The sequence below is a fragment of the Pavona decussata genome, unplaced genomic scaffold, assembly GCF_977016875.1.
Source record: "Pavona decussata unplaced genomic scaffold, jaPavDecu1.1 SCAFFOLD_93, whole genome shotgun sequence".
In the NCBI taxonomy this organism is placed as follows: Eukaryota; Metazoa; Cnidaria; class Anthozoa; order Scleractinia; family Agariciidae; genus Pavona; species Pavona decussata.
The window spans coordinates 2,543,095-2,561,339 of NW_028145510.1; the positions used below are offsets into that span (position 1 = coordinate 2,543,095).

General features: G+C 37.6%; 2 protein-coding genes and 2 long non-coding RNA genes across 5 annotated transcripts; 2 read left to right on the plus strand and 2 right to left on the minus strand.

Annotated features, from left to right (window-relative positions):
* The first annotated feature begins 3,531 nt into the window (after nt 1–3,531).
* LOC146473599 (uncharacterized) lies at nt 3,532–18,042 on the plus strand. Its single transcript, XR_014866406.1, has 3 exons — nt 3,532–3,934; nt 16,886–16,982; nt 17,615–18,042. It is a non-coding gene; the product is annotated as an uncharacterized LOC146473599 (long non-coding RNA).
* Nucleotides 8,400–12,622, plus strand: LOC146473600 (uncharacterized). Of its 2 annotated transcripts, XR_014866380.1 has the most exons (5): nt 8,400–8,723; nt 8,931–9,093; nt 10,284–10,306; nt 11,535–11,650; nt 12,483–12,622. It is a non-coding gene; the product is annotated as an uncharacterized LOC146473600 (long non-coding RNA). The 2 variants fall into 2 exon arrangements; XR_014866379.1 differs by lacking the exon at nt 8,400–8,723 and having other exon boundaries at nt 8,743–9,093.
* On the minus strand, nt 10,331–11,542 carry LOC146473601 (uncharacterized). The gene has a single exon (XM_085118312.1). The coding sequence runs from the start codon at nt 11,466–11,468 to the stop codon at nt 10,410–10,412; it is 1,059 nt and encodes a 352-aa protein (XP_084974438.1). The 5' UTR covers nt 11,469–11,542; the 3' UTR covers nt 10,331–10,409.
* On the minus strand, nt 11,610–15,193 carry LOC146473602 (uncharacterized; the record flags this gene model as incomplete). Its single annotated transcript, XM_085118064.1, has 3 exons — nt 14,924–15,193; nt 14,572–14,740; nt 11,610–13,747 (listed from the first exon to the last, which is right to left on the minus strand). Coding segments are annotated over exons 1-3 (2,577 nt in total), but the record flags the coding sequence as incomplete, so codon positions are not given.
* Nucleotides 18,043–18,245: the final 203 nt, after the last annotated feature.

The window sequence follows — 18,245 nt, forward strand, 5'->3', positions numbered from 1 at the left end:
TGAACTTTTGATGACCAGCATCAACTGAAAATACTGGCCACAGAATGTTTCTCAATTTTATACCATACAGGGCACTCAATTTAGCAACCTACTAAAAATCCCCTAAAATGCATTTTTTTAGAGGAAGGGGGGGGGGGGGGGAGGGGGCGGCGTGTTTTTCAATATGTTGAGCTCCAACCTGCCAGGGTACCCGAGTAGAGCAAAATCATAATTAAAAGAAATATTTGTGCCTGTTTCTCTTAAATCTTCATCAGTGTTTTAATGTTGTTGGAAAGGTAAAATTTTCTATTCTAAAAGTAGAATTCTGTTAACAATTTCAGGTCCTCTTTACACGGTACTCAGTAAACAAAATTACACTTTCTCTGAAAACATCCGTTACGTAATTTATTTTCATTTCTTCTTTTTTATTGAGTGTTTATAGATACAAAGATAAAGACTAAATTAAAGTTAATATGTTCAGCAATTAAACTTGACATTAATAATTGTTATTCATTATTATTATTATTATTATTATTATTATTATTATTATTATCATTATTTTTTATACTTCTCGAGTCTAATGTCTGACGCAGGACGAAATGCCAAGAATCCACAAACTGAAACATTTCGGAAACGCATGACAACGTCGCGGAAACACAACGACTAACACGTGTTTCCAGTAGCGGATTCATGTCGTCCATTCATGTTTCCGTCGCCAACCAGATGACCCAACTAGATTAAGGAGGCTCGCAGTGGAAGTTTTGAAATTACAATCTCGCATACAAGATAAACTTCGTTCTCTTTCATACTACATCATCGTTTCAACATATGATCAAAGTTAATTTTCTCATCGGTTTCCAAGCAACAACTATTCAATAGCAACGGTAGCGCATAGCCTCTCATTTGAAACATTGTCGATTATCTCAAAATCTAGTCAGACACTTTATGACGAAACTTTAGGGATTTCAACTACTTAATCTAGACAACTTGTAGGCGAAATTAGAAAAAAAATCTGTAATCCATACTCAAGACCTCGGTAGGTCCGTATGGCAAAAAACTGTGCCCGCCCGGTAAATAACATATATGTATTGATCTTACATTTATATGGTCAGAGACTTACAAAACAATTGCAACTCTACGGTTAAAATGACATTGAAACACGCATCAGCATGTTAACCTTGAGCAACGTTAGGTTTTTCGTAAATCCGTTGACAGAAACGTAACAGAAACAGACAACAACGGGAATCTAACAACATAAACGTAACGGAAACATAATACAACGTTTCCGTTGATGAAACATGACGGAAACGTGACACATACCGAATGAGTTAGTTCTGTACGTTTCCGCAACACGGAAACGAGACGTTTATGAGCACAGTTTCATGTTTCCGTCAGGTTTAAGAAATACGGAAACTTGGATTTTCGTCCTGTGTGAGTTACTCAGATGTAAACTGCCGTAGATAGAATATGGATATTTTTGTTTGTCCATTACCTTTAATTTACACGTATAAAATAATAATTTGAGCTGAATACATATAATGTTATCGAGGTGAGAAAAAATGTTAAATTGCAGGTAATACAATCACTAACAATAATCCGGTGTAAACTAATTGAGTTTGTACAACGTTGCCCTTTAAATATGCCAAAGCAACTGAGAAGTCTGAGAAATGCGTCTTTCATAATTTGCTTCTGTGTCATGCTATATAGTTAACAATTATCCTGCGAAAAAGCGCGGAATATATCCTGATACTTAGCCGACGAGACCGATACTAGGCCGAGTTGACTAAAATAAGGCGATATTTCGCAAGATTGAGCAGGGTAATAATTGTTTTATTATTCAACACATTGATAACAAAACACAGGTTTATAGCATGAAAGCTGCAGGCGATCTGTATTTGTCAAAAAGAAACTTGTAACATTTGATCGCGCGCGGACGTGCATGAATGGAAGTGGCAGCCTTGTGCAAGTTTGAATGTAATCCAGAGCGTTGACCGAACTTGCTTCAAAATTGAGTACTCGTCTAGTGCGCCAATCGCTCCGGCAAAAATTTCCACAAAGTTATCGCCTCAAAAGCTGAAACCAAACAGTATTTTGAAGTTGCGAAGGATTTGCTGTGTGCTGGGCCGAGCTGAACAAACTGGAAAAGCTTTTCAACGATTTCTCGGGTGAGTGTTTCTTTGTTTACTAAGCTAGCAATTTCACCATCTTTCCTCGGTGTTTTGACAAACTAATCTAGTGCCGTATTACTTGTAAGAACTCTGGACCTGTTACGATACTGATTGGTTTTTTTCAGTCAGCTCTAATTCTTCTGAGAGTAATTGCTTTGTACTACCTCTGTCTTTTTGTCTATCAGCCGAGATAAAATTTCTGGAGGCACTTTGCGAGGTGGGTTTTCTCAGGTGGTTTTCTCAATCTCTTCAAGACGAATCGAGAACTCTGTTTAATTGTTGCGAGAACCGATCTCTTTTTTTTTTTTAAGAAGAAAATACTGTTTGTAATTTCGGGGCCTTTTCTGGAATATGGGACAATACAAAAGTCTAGCGAAAAAAAAAAAAAATACTGAACTGTAATTTGCCAGTTCATAAACAAAAAGGTAAGCAGTAAAAGTTTTTGCACTAACCATTACAAATCCTGACAGCAAACTTGGATGCCTTCTTTGTGTTTTATGAAACAGCATTATTAATAATTTGTTGTACTTGCGAGGTCGTTACATTTTGAAAGCGCTCTGCCATTTTTCTTCCCGATACACGAAACTACTTACATCGCAGGATATCTGTTATGTGCGGACGACGTATATTGAGTTCACCATGACCATATTTGGGCAGTGTTACAATGTGCTGAATAATAAACGACATTACACGGGGCGCGAAGATTTTAATTTTATTTTCGAGTGGCGCGAGTGAGTAAAATATTGTTTTTAACACGAGTGCATTTATTGGTCACCCTCAATATTTCACTGGCCGGTTTTAAGCGTTTCTTCATTACCCAGTAAGGAGCTTTTATCCATATGTTTATTAATGAAAGAAAAATGACATTAATTTTACCTTTTGAATTTTTTATTACCAAGAATTCAAATGATTTAATCGTAACCCAAACTATCCATAAAAAAAAAAAAAACACACGAGTGTAATAAGAAGTCTTGTTATCAGCTATCTCATCATCAACAACAGAAACAAGAAAATAATTGTCTAGTTTTGTTATAAATTATCACCCCCAGTGAAACAAAACTGTCGATTTGTGCCTCTAGTCAGCGACAAAGTGGGTTGGAATGGATTGAAACTTGAAAAATGTTAGGCTAATTTTTTTCAAGTTCGCGCATTTTTGTTTCGAAAATGCGCTAGAACAGATCAAGAGATGTTCCTTTCAAGAATTGAGTTGATTTCTTTCCTCTCGTTGTTTTATAATTATTTTGTAGCTAAGTTAAGTTCTTATTTCACCATTTTAACTGATTTCAAATTGATCTCCCCTGTTGATCGACAAGCACTATCAGTTGTCCAGCTGAGGTAATTTGTTTTTTGTTTATGATATCTCTATTTGTGAATATTAAGGCCAGAAATTGACATTATTTTGTAAAATAGGAGATGGGTTTGCAACATATGGACCCGTGAGAGGCTGAATGCCATATGCGGTAAATAAATCCATCTAGACATCTGATGAGAAGTGCTTGAAGGAAGGCATATCTTATGGTGTATGTGCTGCACTTTCTAGTTTATTTAATATACCAATTCTGATGAATTATTCAAACAACCTCTTTCTACCCACGCGGCTGCAGGTATTCTCCTCCACAGTGGGGAGGATCGTTGCGTGGCGAAACTAAGACTGGCTGCGCAGGAGACTAAGCTACAGGTGAAAATTAAAACGGATGCTAAATTGTGTCTTAGAAGAAACGGAATAAATAAGACAGGACCTAGGATAGCGAAAGATACCGAGTTTGCGAAAGTATATCAAGTCTGAGGTATGTTGTAAAACTTTTTATACGGAATGACGATTTTCACAACTGCGTGTCAGAGAGACCTGCACAGCTGGCTAACAACAAATATTGAGAAATAAAGGAAAGGACAGGGACGGTACCCTAAGAGAAAGCAAAGACGGTCTCACCAAACATTGTAGGCTTTCTTAAGTTCAAAAACAGGATGGAGGTGTCGGGTAAGCCCAAGTCTCGCTTAATTCGGTGTTTTGTTTTGGGATCGGAAGACCGCTTAGCTTCAGTCGGAGTGTTTTCTCAACTCCTCGGTCGTGCTAATTAATAGCCAGCTGGTCCCTCTCCTGTTAGTTGGGATTCTACACCATGATATATTCTGTTTTTTTATTATTATTATTATTATTATTATTATTATTATTATTATTATTTTATTTTATGTCAATACTCGCGAATAATTTTAAATAATTGTTGCGGATCGAACACAGCGAGCGAGCAGCAACACAGCCAGGATTAGGCTGAGGAGAAACCTAATAAAAATCTCAAATTGATCAGCTTTGCTGTCTTTTTACCACTCTGCTGGCGGGGTGATGCACTGCGCAAGCTACCACAACGTACTGTGCACCAACAAGAGACGAGGGCCTGAAAATCTACTTTTAATTCCATGTGAATCGATTTGAGCAGTTGATGTGTGAACAGTTTTAGTTTGCAAGCTTGCTTATCTTGATAGATTTACGAACAATCCGTGATTCAGGAAGAATGCATAAGACACGAACAATGTGTAATGGTAAACTGAATTGTGTACTTTGCCTTGTGGGCTTTGAGTTGTTTTGTCATTGCAGTTTCCTTTCTTGACAGCTAAATGATGTTTCTGTTTTGTTCATTTATTTACACGGCATGAAGTTTAAGGTTTCGATCTTCAGGTGTAATGAGCTCAGGCCTTTTTAATAATTAATTAAGGAAAACGCGGTAAAAGACACGACACGTTATCTCACTTGGAAATATTGGTGTATATTTGACAACTGAAAGGCACTCATCGTTAAAAATGTTTTCTCTAATATATTTAACAATTAGTTCATGCGTCAGCGTGGATTCATCGAGAAATGAAGCACGCGGGAGGTTTGGAGAGCACGAAAGATGCGTAAGAGATGCTCGAGGTGTAGGCGGAGCAACTCTAGCCTCTTGAGTGCTCTCCAAACTTCCCAAGTGCTTTTTATCTCAATGAACTCACGTAGCCGACAACAACTCTAGCTTCTTTGTTGCTTTCCAAACTTCCCAAGTGCTTCATATCTCAATGAACGCACAGCTAACTCATGAACCAATTGTTTTAAAACATTTTCAACGCGGTAGTTTAACCCGTTGATACTAGGTTGACCAGAGGTTTTCCAAGCATTCACGCAATGTGCAAAGTGATAATAACAACCCCATGTTCAGTAAAAATACACAACTTACGGGGTAAAAAAAAGAGCGACACCCCTTCGGTCTAAAATAGTTAAAGTTTCAAATTATCGAATGAAATACACCAGTAGCCAATTAACCCCCCCCCCCCCCCTGCTAGTTGGGATTCTACACCATGTTATATTCTGGGTTTTTTTATTATTATTATTTTATTTTATGTCAATGCTCGCGAATAATCTCAAATAATTGCTGCGGGTCGAACACAGCGAGCGAGCAGCGACACAGCCAGGATTAGGCTGAGGAGAAACCTAGTAAAAATCTCAACTTGATCAGCTTTGCTGTCTTTTTACCACTCCGCTGGCGGAGTGATGCGCTGCGCAAGCTACCACAATGTACTGTGCACCAACAAGAGACGAGGGCCTGAAAATCAACTTTTAATTCCATGTGAATCGATTTGAGTAGTTGATGTGTGAACAGTTTTAGTTTGCAAGCTTGCTTATCTTGAGAGATTTATGAACAATCTTTGATTCAGGAAGAATGCATAAGACACGAACAATGTGTAATTGTAAACTGAATTGTGTACTTTGCCTTGTGGGCCTTAAGTTGTTTTGTCATTGCAGTTTCCTTTCTTGACAGCTAAATGATGTTTTTTTTTTTTTTTTACAAAATTAGACTTTATTTTCAGGAACACATTACTTACATTATATTACAATGCTTTCACTGCAGATTACTTACACTGTCTACTAACAATACAAAACTCTATTTGCCATTAAAATAGTGTTTCAAACATACAATTACTTAGCTTAATTACTTACAATGTGGCTGTATATACTATTAACTACTAACTTCACTTACAATATTACTATCACCGTAAACAAAAAAAAACAAAATATATATATACATATATATATTGATTAAGTAAATATCATAAAAAGTTTTGATCACTGATTTTGTAAAACACACCGTAGAGAAAGAAGAACTAAATATTTTGTAAGAAATCCCACTTTTTGATATATTTAGCTTGTGTGCCTGATTTACTCGCGATATATCTTTCTAATACTAATTTGTCGCGAACTAGATATTTAAATTCACCAAACTGAACTTTATTTCTGGCATTGGAGTTGATGTATAAATAGTATTTTCCTATAATGGTGAGATGATTTAGGGCTAAACAGTATCGAGAGGAGTGAAATACACCATATAAAACATCTAAGTTCGAAAGATGGAGTTTCCTTCCACTTTGGTTACCATAACAGTCTTGAAATTCTACCCGGAAAGAGTTGGCTTGCGAACATTCTATAAACAAGTGCCAAATAGTATGGATCTCGGAAGGGCAAAATGGGCAATTTGGAGAGTCAACTTTCTTCATTTTATGCAATAAACTATTTGTGGGTAGAATGCGATGAATGATCTTATACTGAAACATCGTCAATTTTGTTTCCTTTGTGACATTAAAGGGTAAAAGGTACACTTTACTCAAGTTATTCTTTTGTAAACCATATTCTATAAGTTTCTTTTCTGCCGTGGGTGGTGGTAACGTTTCCAGAGATAGTAGTTTTTCATATAAAGCTTTGCATGACAATGAGTCGCTAATTGAGTTAACAGATGCGATGTGGGGTCGTTCGCTAGAATTTAATAGCTTTTTCCAGGAGGGAGGAACAGAAGAAAGCATGCTGTAGTATTGGAAAAAATTAAACTTTGCGTTATATTTTTCGCAGAGGGAGTTAAAAAATAGAAAAGAGTTCTTTTCTGCGTCAAATAGATCTGAAATGTAAATGATTCCAGTCTGATGCCAGCGTGGAAAATAGATCGATTTTTTCTTAACAATTAAAAACCTATTGTTCCAGATCACTTGATTTAACACCTCAGCTTTGTTTTGGGGACAGCTTACAGCAATTTTCTGCCAATAGGTAATGATATCTTTGTAAAATCTGGGAAGGTATTCACTTAGGCAAAGAAGTTTGCAGTCATAATTACACTGAAATAAGAAGGCGCCGCCGACATTAGCAAGAAGAGAGGTTGGAATATATTTCCATGGAGCGTCATGGTCTGAACACAGACGGTTTACCCAGTTTAGTTTTAAAGCTTTGTCAAAGATAACGAAATCTTTCATTTATTTACACGGCATGAAGTTTAAGGTTTCGATCTTCAGTTGTGATGAGCGCAGGTCTTTTTAATAATTAATTAAGAAAAACGCGGGAAAAGACACGACACGTTATCTCACTTGGAAATATTGGTGTATATTTGACAACTGAAAGGCACTCATCATTAAAAATGTTTTCTCTAATATATATAATAATTGGTTCATGCGTCAGCGTGGATTCATCGAGAAATGAAGCACGCGGGAGGTTTGGAGAGCACGAAAGATGCGTAAGAGATGCTCGAGGTGTAGGCGGAGCAACTCTAGCCTCTTGAGTGCTCTCCAAACTTCCCAAGTGCTTTATATCTCAATGAACTCACGTAGCCGACAACAACTCTAGCTTCTTTGTTGCTTTCCAAACTTCCCAAGTGCTTCATATGTCAATGAACGCACAGCTAACTCATGAACCAATTGTTTTAAAACATTTTCAACGCGGTACTTTAAACCGTTGACTCTAGGTTGACCAGAGGTTTTCCAAACATTCACCCAATGTGCAAAGTGGTAATAACAACCCCATGTTCAGTAAAAATGCACAGCTTACGGGGTAAAAAAAAGAGCAACACCCCTTCGGTCTAAAACAGTTAAGGCTTCAAATTATCAAATGAAATACACCAGTAGCCAATTAAAAATTTTCCCCCAAAAAAACAAACTTGAAAATTTGATCCTCGCGTTACACGGGAGACTTCTTTCCGCTCGCGAGGACATGTGTTTGTTTACGCAGTTGTCATGTTTCATCAACGAAAATAGAAAGAAAACAGACAACTGAAGCTTTCTTTAATGAAAAATGTATTCAGTCTTTGTTCTAAGAAGCAATGGCGTACAATTAAAAAAAAGTGCAAGTTTTAATCCGAGACGATAAACGCGCAAGCGATTTGAAGGAACTGCAAATCCATTTTGAAGTGCATTTATTGAACCGTGCGGATCACGGTTTTCAAAAATTTTGCAAAACAACTCTTAGGAGCAGATGGGCATTTTGTCTGCGCATGCTCATCAGATAAGCAATCGAACACAAGGTTGGCGCCATTTTGTTCTGTAGAGCGCGCTGTCCGGTTTTGCAGGTGGGCGATCGACGCTTCAGAAACGCTGCCATTGCAAAACGTGAAAGGGAGTAACATTTTTACGAAGAGTCCTATCCCTGAGCATATTTACAGTTTTTGTTGTCACTTTGGTTGGCGAGATTTTAGCGATCAAAGCGTGAATAGGAATGGTAGTAACGTGCAAAGCAGAGCAGTTTGGTCTGGTTTGACTGCGGATCAAGAAGTGCCTACAAGAAATCAATCGAGTGAGGTTAGTGTCAAGGAGTTGAAGTTTTGTTTTTGTGATTGTAGATTGATTACACGAAAGCTTTCTTTATGTGCACGGTGATGTTTGAGTCCTAAATTTTGATCTTTAACTGATTTTGCTTCAAATTGAGAGTCGATTTGCTTAAAAATTTCACCGGCCCCCCAAGTTTAAATTGTTATAGACAACGTTGTCATTCCTCTCTCCTTTCAGTGGTATACGATCTGAGGGAATAAAAAATGTTCTGCGTTCAAGATTGGTATGCTATTCCACGGCTGTTTTGGGGTATTCGCATCCGGCGAGTTTTTAGTAGATTTTCTGAGACGTGGATCTCTAAACTCCTTGGTCCAGTTGCCGTTCACATCTGCTGTGAAAGGTAAGTATTGATGTACTTTTTTACTGTTTGCAGTTAGACTGCATTAAAATTTAGATATGGCTTATTATTTTGTGACTGTGTTTTGTCAGGTTCAGTGTCAGTGGTTTCCTTTCTCGAAGTTTGAGCTCGAGAAGAAAAGTAAATAAATCTTTTTTGTTTCACCGTTCCCCCAGTTCCAAATTGCTGTCATTGCGATGGTAATTTATTTGTCTTTCGCTATACTCGACTTATGTCTGTTAAAAAAATGTGCGCTTTACACTTAACGCATTCTTAGAGCCTGTAGTTTCAGCTGCTTTTGTCGCTGTTGTCTTTCGGCGCTTACGCCAACTTGAGCTTACGTAGTTGTTTTCAGAACTTCGAATTGAGCCGCTTCAGTTCTACATGATACTCGGTTCATACGAAATATAAGATTGAGCTTTTAGGTACTCAACGTGTTGTTTTGAAACCAAACAATGTGACCAGCATGATCATTATACCATAACTTAAACTGTTTTGGGGGGAAAATATTGGAAAACTGTTAATAGCTTATCTGGACATTTCAAGAAGGAAGGAATTGATCGAGTGTATATTAAAGCTTACTTCATTTCGTTCGTACACTCCCAATATTTTCGTTTTCTTTATTTCGTCAAATTTATAAAGGGATTGGGGTATCTGTCACGAGAATCTTGTGAGTTAATTACAAAGTGGTAGGTACCAGAAGTACACCCTCAGAAAACTGCATTGTTTATTAATCAAAATACAAATGAATCAATGGATTTCAATATGCCTCTGATACTGGAAAAAGTATCTGGCTTGTAAATAAATCTCTCTATGTACATAATTAAGTACTTTTGCTAACCCAGTTTTGTGTTAGATGTTTTTTTTTTTATAAGGTCTGATAGTAAAACAAGGTTTTGATGAAAACTCTTTCACAATTCATGACATTACTGGAGCATCAATGATCCCACAAATCAAGGAAACAAGGGTAGACCTTATTTTCTCACCACTGCATAGTGCTGGTGTCAAATTAACTGTAGCCTGTGACGTCTAATTGAACATTCAATCGTCAAACTCAATCATTTGATTGGATTTGATTGCCAAGCCCAATCAAACACAATCAAACTCACAGAAACAGCTAAGAAATCTTTCTGGTTATGTTTGATCAAGTTCAATAGTGTTTAATTAAAACTTTGTTTAATTTGTTTGATTAGATGTCCTGGGACTGTACGTGTAGGTAAGGGAGCAATTTCTGGGCTTAAATTACATTACATAACTCTGCACTCATGATTGTAATTTGTACAGTATGTGCTTAATTCTGTTTTGTTATTAAATTTCTTTCACCTTTTAAGACCTAACACAGCCAAATTTGCGCCATGTAAATGAGTCTGCCAGTCCCGCATGACCATTCCTTTTAGGTATTGCACAAAATTACTGACATTGCCAGAACAGCTTGTAGATATAATGGCCCCTTGTAGACCATGTGAGTGACTTTCAAAAAGGCACATGACAGCATGGTTGAAGCATAGTGCCATTGACTTATCTGGTGGTACTATGAGCACAGCAGCAAACTTTGGATTGTGGCGATGGTGTTGCACAATGTAGTCTTCCAAATGTTGAGGAGAGAAAAAGCCATTGTCTGAAATCATAGTTAGATTCTGAAAGTTTTCATCTTTCTTTTCCAGGACTTGCTTGACATCAAGGTTTGGTTGCTGAGGTGGCAGATTAAAAGAGCTGTATATGTGGTTTCCTTTAAAGAGTAACTGGCTGTAGACTGGTATAGTGTGACTGAGATCTTGGATTTGTTTCGGAATTGGAAGAGATTCTTCAAGGAAATGGAGGCCTGTTAACATGGAAATGATAGTGCAAGCATTGCTTCCAGTCTGTCTCCCACCTATCACTGATTGGCAAATATGGGGGGGCAACAGCCACTCGCTTACATCAAGGTAGTGGTTTACAATGACAGTTAAGTTATTGGTTTGGGGTGCTGGTTGTGTGGCTTGCTGTTTTCTGTTGTTTATCTTGTTTGCCCTGTGCCAGTCACATGTACATGAAGAAGAACTTGGTGTTGAAATACAAGTGGTGTTGGGGCAAAAATTACATGAAATGTTGGAAGAATTGCGAGATCTTCTGTGTCCTCTGACTGGGTGGTGACATTTGGTACAGTGTGGAGGTGCTCTGGATGTAGAAGTACTTTGAGATGGGGGTTGGTAACCATTGGTAATTACATGTGGATGTTGTGGTGGCTCTAAAGATGAAATTTCATCGTTGAGTTTCCCAATCACTTTTTCTAATTCATCCTTCTCCATTCCTCTGACTGCCAAATTTTCATTTTCAATTTCATCAGTATTTGAGGCTGTTGTTGGTATTTCACTTCTATCATTTAGCATTTCGGGCATGTCTGATGCGGGATGTAGAATTGCTTGTTTAGCAATTTTACTGAGTTCCTTTACTTTCTGTTGCAGAAAATGTCTACATAGAGGGCAAGATGCGCTTTCCTTAATACAAACATTATGAAATGAGTGGAAGCAACCATTGAAAAGAACCCATTCCTCGTCAGGTTCAGAGATTTCACATTCTGGTAGGTCGCAGGTCTTTGTTGGATCTGGCTTGATTACACAATGGAATCCAAGTGGTAAAACATTTGTTTTCATAGGTTTGTCTGAACACACTGTTGGCAATGTTACGTATCTGCTTCTGCCCTCAGAGGAGAATGAACTCTGCCCTGGTGTCTGGGACAGTTGTTTGAATATAGAAGAAAGCAGCTGAGCACATTTAACTTTCAGGAATTGTAGTTGGTTGTGTGAAAATGAAAATTGTTTAGGTGCTGTAAAGAAAGATCTGAAATTACACTGTTTCTCTTTGGATTGGAAAATGGTCTTTGCTTTTTTTCTGAGTTGATCAGCGCTGTCTGAAGACTTTGTTTGTGCACGTAAAATGCTGTGAGTGTTTTCCACTGGGTATTCATCAAATATTGTAATGTAATTACGGAGAAGTTTATAAAGTTCAGGCGAATATTTTCCCCAGTGTGAACACATGTTGATCCATACAAGCGGTGCTTTGTTGTAGTGGCGTCGGTTTAGGCATGTAAACATTATCCAAATTCTAATCATTGCTCTGAAGTACTCTGCAAAGTTATTTAGTTTGAAAGAAATGCTGTAAATGGAAAGGACGAGAGGGATGTAATTGTCCAGTAGATTCAGAAGAGTTCCATACTCTAGATCTTTGAATTTAAAGAACTTTGCCATTACAGTTTGCCGTATGAGTGTCCACCCTCCATAGACAATTTCCAGTATCAGACTCATTCTCCAAGGTTTAGGGTTATCTGCAAACTTGCTTTTGGGAAAAATTGATTCATATACAGATTTGAAAAATGAATGAAAAGAATTAATGACATGTTCTCTGCTGTTTAGGGAGATGTGCAGTGGCCCAATAGTTGGTACAATGGATAGAAGTGATGGCTGGGAAGTCAAGTTCTTGGGAAAGCTCTTATATCCAGAAGCAGTAGTGGACGGATATGAATAAGCAGAATGGTTATGTGAAACACTCGTATCAAAATGTCTATCGATGGCATTGTCCAGATCTGGATTGTGGCTGATGAATTTCTTTAGACACTGGTAGATGATTTGTCTACAATAAAACTGACAAGGCCAATCTCCAGGCTGGATAACAACAAACTCTCTCATATAATCACCTAAGCCTGCACCAATCACTACATCATATGCAGCCTCGAAGTCAGCCTTTGACTTAAGTTGTAATTCAACAAAATCAGCCAGGTGTAGATCATCCATTTTCCTCATGGTCTGAACGTTGTCGCTTTCACAGTACTGGTGTATATTTAGACGTTGTCGTTGTAGTTCAGGGTTGAAAAAAGCTTCTGTAAGCCAGTCTGGCATGATGGAAGCATAAGAACAACTTAGATCATGCATGCTGGATGCAGATGTTATTATCCCATGGCATGATTCTATTTCAATTGCGTTAGGGTCATGCATGAAATTTGCCTGTTGCACAGTAATAGCTGGAATTTGTTTAAATGCCTTAACAACTATAGTACACATTGATTTAGCCTCAGATGCCTTGTCTTCCTGTGGCCTCCGTTTTGTGTGAACTGAGGTGTAGTCATCTATTATGAGGACTAACAGCCACTTGTTTTTTATAGCGTCATCTATGAAATCTTTAAATGACTGGTAGTGGGTTTTAGACATCATATTAACAACATTATTTAGTGTTCTTCTGGCACAGGAGTGTCCCATAATGTGCTCAGTTTCCAACCCTTCTTGGTTGATTTGACTACTCCTGAGATAAAGGGCATGGTCAATTTGAAGGGGGTTACATGCTTGGCTCAAACAATAGCACATGTTATATATAACTGAAACAACCCTTTTTTTGTTTAGGTCTATCCGGTCCGAAGAATGTCTTGATGTTGTCACTGCACTTAGAATGTTATCAAATAACTTTGTAGCTCCTGCAGAAATACAAAACTCCCTGAATGTGTCAGGGTCATACAAATGTGTTTCTTTTTTTGTAATAAATTCACTGTACACTTTGGCTTTCACCATTTGGAGCTCCTGCTTTAAGTCACATCCTACATGAAAAATAAAAATACAATTGATACACTTAATATTGTGACCAGCATTAACTTGAGGTAAAAATGAAAAAAATACCCGTGTTTGATATAGCAGTTATATTTTCCCAATATTGGTCAGCACCACACATTATTGCCAGAATAATTCAATGTAAGGTCAACTGTTTATTTTTAAAACTTTATTAGCTGATTACACAAGGATGTCGTTTGACTACACCTACCCAAATTTTCTTTATGTGACCCTCCTTTTTTTATGCTGCATTTAGCAATGGTTCTACTAAGTAAGGATTTTGAGAAAATTTAAAATAAAAATTAGTGAAAAGAGACTACGTTTGAAAATGAAGCCAGGATGTCTTTGAAACGTAGTCTCTTTTTGCTATCTTTTAGTTTAAGGACAGTGCCTACTATTGTTACTGTGCATACGTTCTGCGCATCGTGAGATACTCGGGTTTCCTATAGGTGGTGCCTACTAATGCAGGAATATTTTGTGCAGTTTAAAACTATACATAGAAAGCAGAACTTATCAAATGCTTTTGGTATCTCAAAAGAAATTTGGGTAACCATGCATTTTTCAGAGATAATTAGGCTTCAATTTAGGAAAAAATCCTATACATTGCTTTATATTTTGGTGGTGTTTAGAAATACTAATGTTTAATTATCTCTGAAAAATGCGTGGTTACCCCTAATTTTTTTTTTTTTTGGATTCCAATAGCCCTTCCTAAGATCTGCTTTTCCCGCATAGTAATAAACCGCACAAAAATACTTTGGTATTAATCGGTACCGTCCTTAAATTATGTAGCAATGGGCTTCATAATTATATAGTCCCGATTAAACCAATGCACTATACAGACTCTACTCTTCACCTAAGAGGTGATTTTCAATGCTTTGGATGAAAACAAATAATTTAGTTTACTTACTTTCTGATAAAATCTTTAAATTTTGCTCCATTTCTAGATACTTTTCTTTCGGTAAAACTACCATCTCCCTAGCACTATCCTCACTATCTGACTCTGCCTGTTTACTATTACACCAACGCTGTCGCTTTTTAGCCAGTCGTCCACGTTCGTTCACATTCATGCCAACAAACTTTCAAACAAAAAGACAAGATTGTGTTAACGTTGACTCAAGACATGTTTATTTTCTTTAAAGGGATTAGCCTCCTGAATGTTCAACAACAGTAAGCTCATATAACTACAGCTCATACGGACAATGAAAATGAAGCAAAACAAATGGGTTAATGTAGATATAAAAGCTGGTTTCAAAACTAACGTGCTGAAAGGTCTGTCCAGTCCGTCTATGCTCTTGAAGAGCCCTTCGGCATCCTTCGCAGATATCTGCACTTGAACTCGTACTTAGCTTGGCTCCAAAACAATTCTCCAAATCGCTCACGTATGCACTTGCACTTCTAAACTCAGTTTGCTGCGATTTTCTACCACAAACAAGACAACCGTCTTTTGATCTTTTCACACCCTCTGTGTACAGCAAGAGAAGTAAGATGCACTGAATCACGAAAAAACATTTCGCCGCAAAGACCGCCATTATTGTTTACATTCTCTCTCCTTTTTAATCCAGCAAAATGGCGGGAAAACCGCGCCGCGTACGCGCTGAGCAGGCGCATGACAGCGGATAGGCCCATGAGAAGACCCCCGGTTGATCATGCGCAGACAAAATGCCCATCTGCTACTCTTAGGAATACGAAGAATCGTTCAATTAGAAAAGTATTTCAGTACAAATTCACAATCAAACCTGTTATTAGTAGCGACCAGGCATACTTTGTATTTACTGTTATTTATTCTGAATTGGATTCCCACAAGTACTCGAACTTTACCAAGATAGTCCGTGGCTTATTGTAAAATAATGATCTGAGATGTCCGCTTGTTCGTCGGCTGGATAAAAGAAAAATTTGTCCTTGAAGCACAATTTCTTCGCCGTTAATTATTCGTTTTCCGCTGTTGAGACTGTCGAGTATTCCTTAGCAGTTTTTCTTTCAGTTTATCGCTTCGAAAAGGTGTGTTTTCCCTCTGAGAAAGCGAAATTGGCGTCTGAAAATTAATAGTTTTGCGAGACAAGATGACACTGGCTTTGCTTGTTCTCTTTTTTCCCTTTTTTTAGTTTTCTTTTCCCAAGGAAAAGGTACGCAGCATCAGCTGGTTCTCTTGTTGCTATCTGTAGGTAAACTTTTTGTTGAAGTTTTTCCCCGTTTTTGAATGCAAAATGCCGAAGTCACTCACGGAGAAATTTTTCTTCTCGAGGCATTTGTTTGCTGACGTCATCAGCGTGCAAAAGGGAAATATGAAGCACGCGCGCGCAATTGAATTTGATTACACGAATTTATTAGCTATGTTATAAAATATAACGGATAATTTTCATAAGGTATAGGATAGGTAATATTATAACATAACTAGTAAGAGTTTTTTTTTTTTTTTTTTGAAATTTTTGAAACCGTGATCCGCACGGTTCGATGAAATTCACCTCAAAATGCGCGTTTATCGTCTCGGATTAAAAGTTGTACGCCATTGCTTCTTAGAACAAAGACTTATCTGTATAAATTTTTCATTTAGGAAAGCTTCAGTTGTCTGTTTTCTTTCTATTTTCATTGATGAAACATGATAACTGCGTAAATCTTGCGTAAACAAACACGTCATTGGAATTCTCCCATGTAACGCGAGGATCAAATTTTCAAGTTCGTTTTTTGAAAAAAAATTTAATTGGCTACCAGTGTATCTTATTCAATAATTCGAAATTTTGACTATTTTAGGCCAAAGGGGTGTTGCTATTTTTACCCCGTAAGTTGTGTATTTTTACTGAACATGGGGTTATTATTACCACTTTGTCAGTGGGTGAATGCCTGGAAAATCTCTGGTCAACCTAGAATCAACAGTTTAAACTACTGCGTTGAAAAAAACTGTTATAAAACAATTGTTTCGTGAGTCTGCTGTGCGTTTATTGAGATATGAAGTAGTTGGGAAGCCGGAGAGCACTTAAGAAACTAGAATTGCTTTCTGCCACGCCTCGAGCAACTCTTACGCATCTTTCGTGCTCTCCAAACTTCCCGCGTACTTCATATCTCGATGAACGCACTCTGACGCATGAACGAATTGTTAATGTAATAGTCAAGAAAAGCGCTTTAGCTTTTTTTAAAACTTGCCATGAAAATTGTAATACAACATTTCTATTATCAATCTTTTTTTTTTTTTTTAACTAACTACTTGCGACCTTTTTCTCCAACAGAATCAAAGGATGTCTCTTCACAAAACAGTGTATCTTCTCCTTTTCACTATCACATCCGCAATGGCAATGATGGCAAATGGGCCTGCGAACCCTGGAGGTGATTTTTAACCCTATCTACACCAGGATATATATATTTTTTCCTTCCTTCTGTGGCTAGTGGGGAAACCTACCCATCTACCCCGACCTATTCCCAAGACTTCGTATGAAGTTACGACAATGAATGTTAAAGGATGTATAGCGCGTTCTAATATGTTTCAGGTCCGCAATATAAATTAATGACGTCATAGACGCAAGAACTAGGTTACGATTTCAAAATGGTGGCCATCTTGGGTCCGCCATCTTGGATTTCTTGACTTTCCCAAAACCTCAGAAAACCCAAAAAATTGACCAAAAAGTGACCAAAATGAAAAGAAAAACAAAATAGTATAAAAAGTGAACGGTACTGTAAGACAGTTTATTTCTATACATATAAGAGACAGAACATTCAAATGCATTTCAACATTTGGTTCCCGTGGTAAGATCTAATTCAGCAAGCCCTGACCTAACACATCAATTTGTTCGCAGATAAAGTTTTGAAATAGTCTCATGTCGCTTTTTAAGACTGAATTAGCAAGTGTTGGCATTAGATACAAAGGATACGATGCCCAAGACACAAGAACTGTTGTTCCCTCGCGTGAACTTCTTGTGTTTTCCCAACATCATTCTCCTTTTTACTTTATGTTCTTTCAGTATGAAATACCATGGCTGTTGCCAAGGTGGCTTTGGATGAGCTCCGTTTGCTGGCGCGGAAGCAAAAAAATATCTTTACGGGATAAAGTTTACCTACGGGCGTGGCCGTTTATTAAAATCAAGCATTAATTAAGTTGGGAACACACAAATATACAAGACATTGTCCCAGAAAAGTAAGGACACACCCACCATACAATGCAAAAGCAAAAGAGGAAGTGAGGAAATACTGATCTTGGGTTCCTTGGAACAGCGAGTGATAAGGACTTGTGTTTCATTTTTATGCGTTATAAGACATCACAAAATGAAGTCCCGTATCGCAGCAATGGGGAGACCGGAAGTTAGAAAATTAATGATTGAACATGTCACACTCAGTAAAAAGCCAACTTTTTGCTTTGCAAATAAATTCCATTTTATAATAACGTTTCCTACACAAGCTAATCAACAATTATTCAATGAATTAGAGTCATACATGAACTCATGAGCCTGTTCAAGAGGCACGTACGCGAGTTAGCCATGATTTTATACTCAAACACGGCATAATATGTCAATTTCCAACATGACAGTATGCCTATTTCTTTTGTAAGGGGGAGTTTGGACGCAGAAGGTATTGAATGCACATTGCGTCAAATAT

What these genes read in the sequence shown, in the direction of transcription:
- LOC146473601 (XM_085118312.1), bottom strand. Translation starts at nt 11,468, where the DNA reads ATGCCCGAAATGCTAAATGATAGAAGTGAAATACCAACAACAGCCTCA.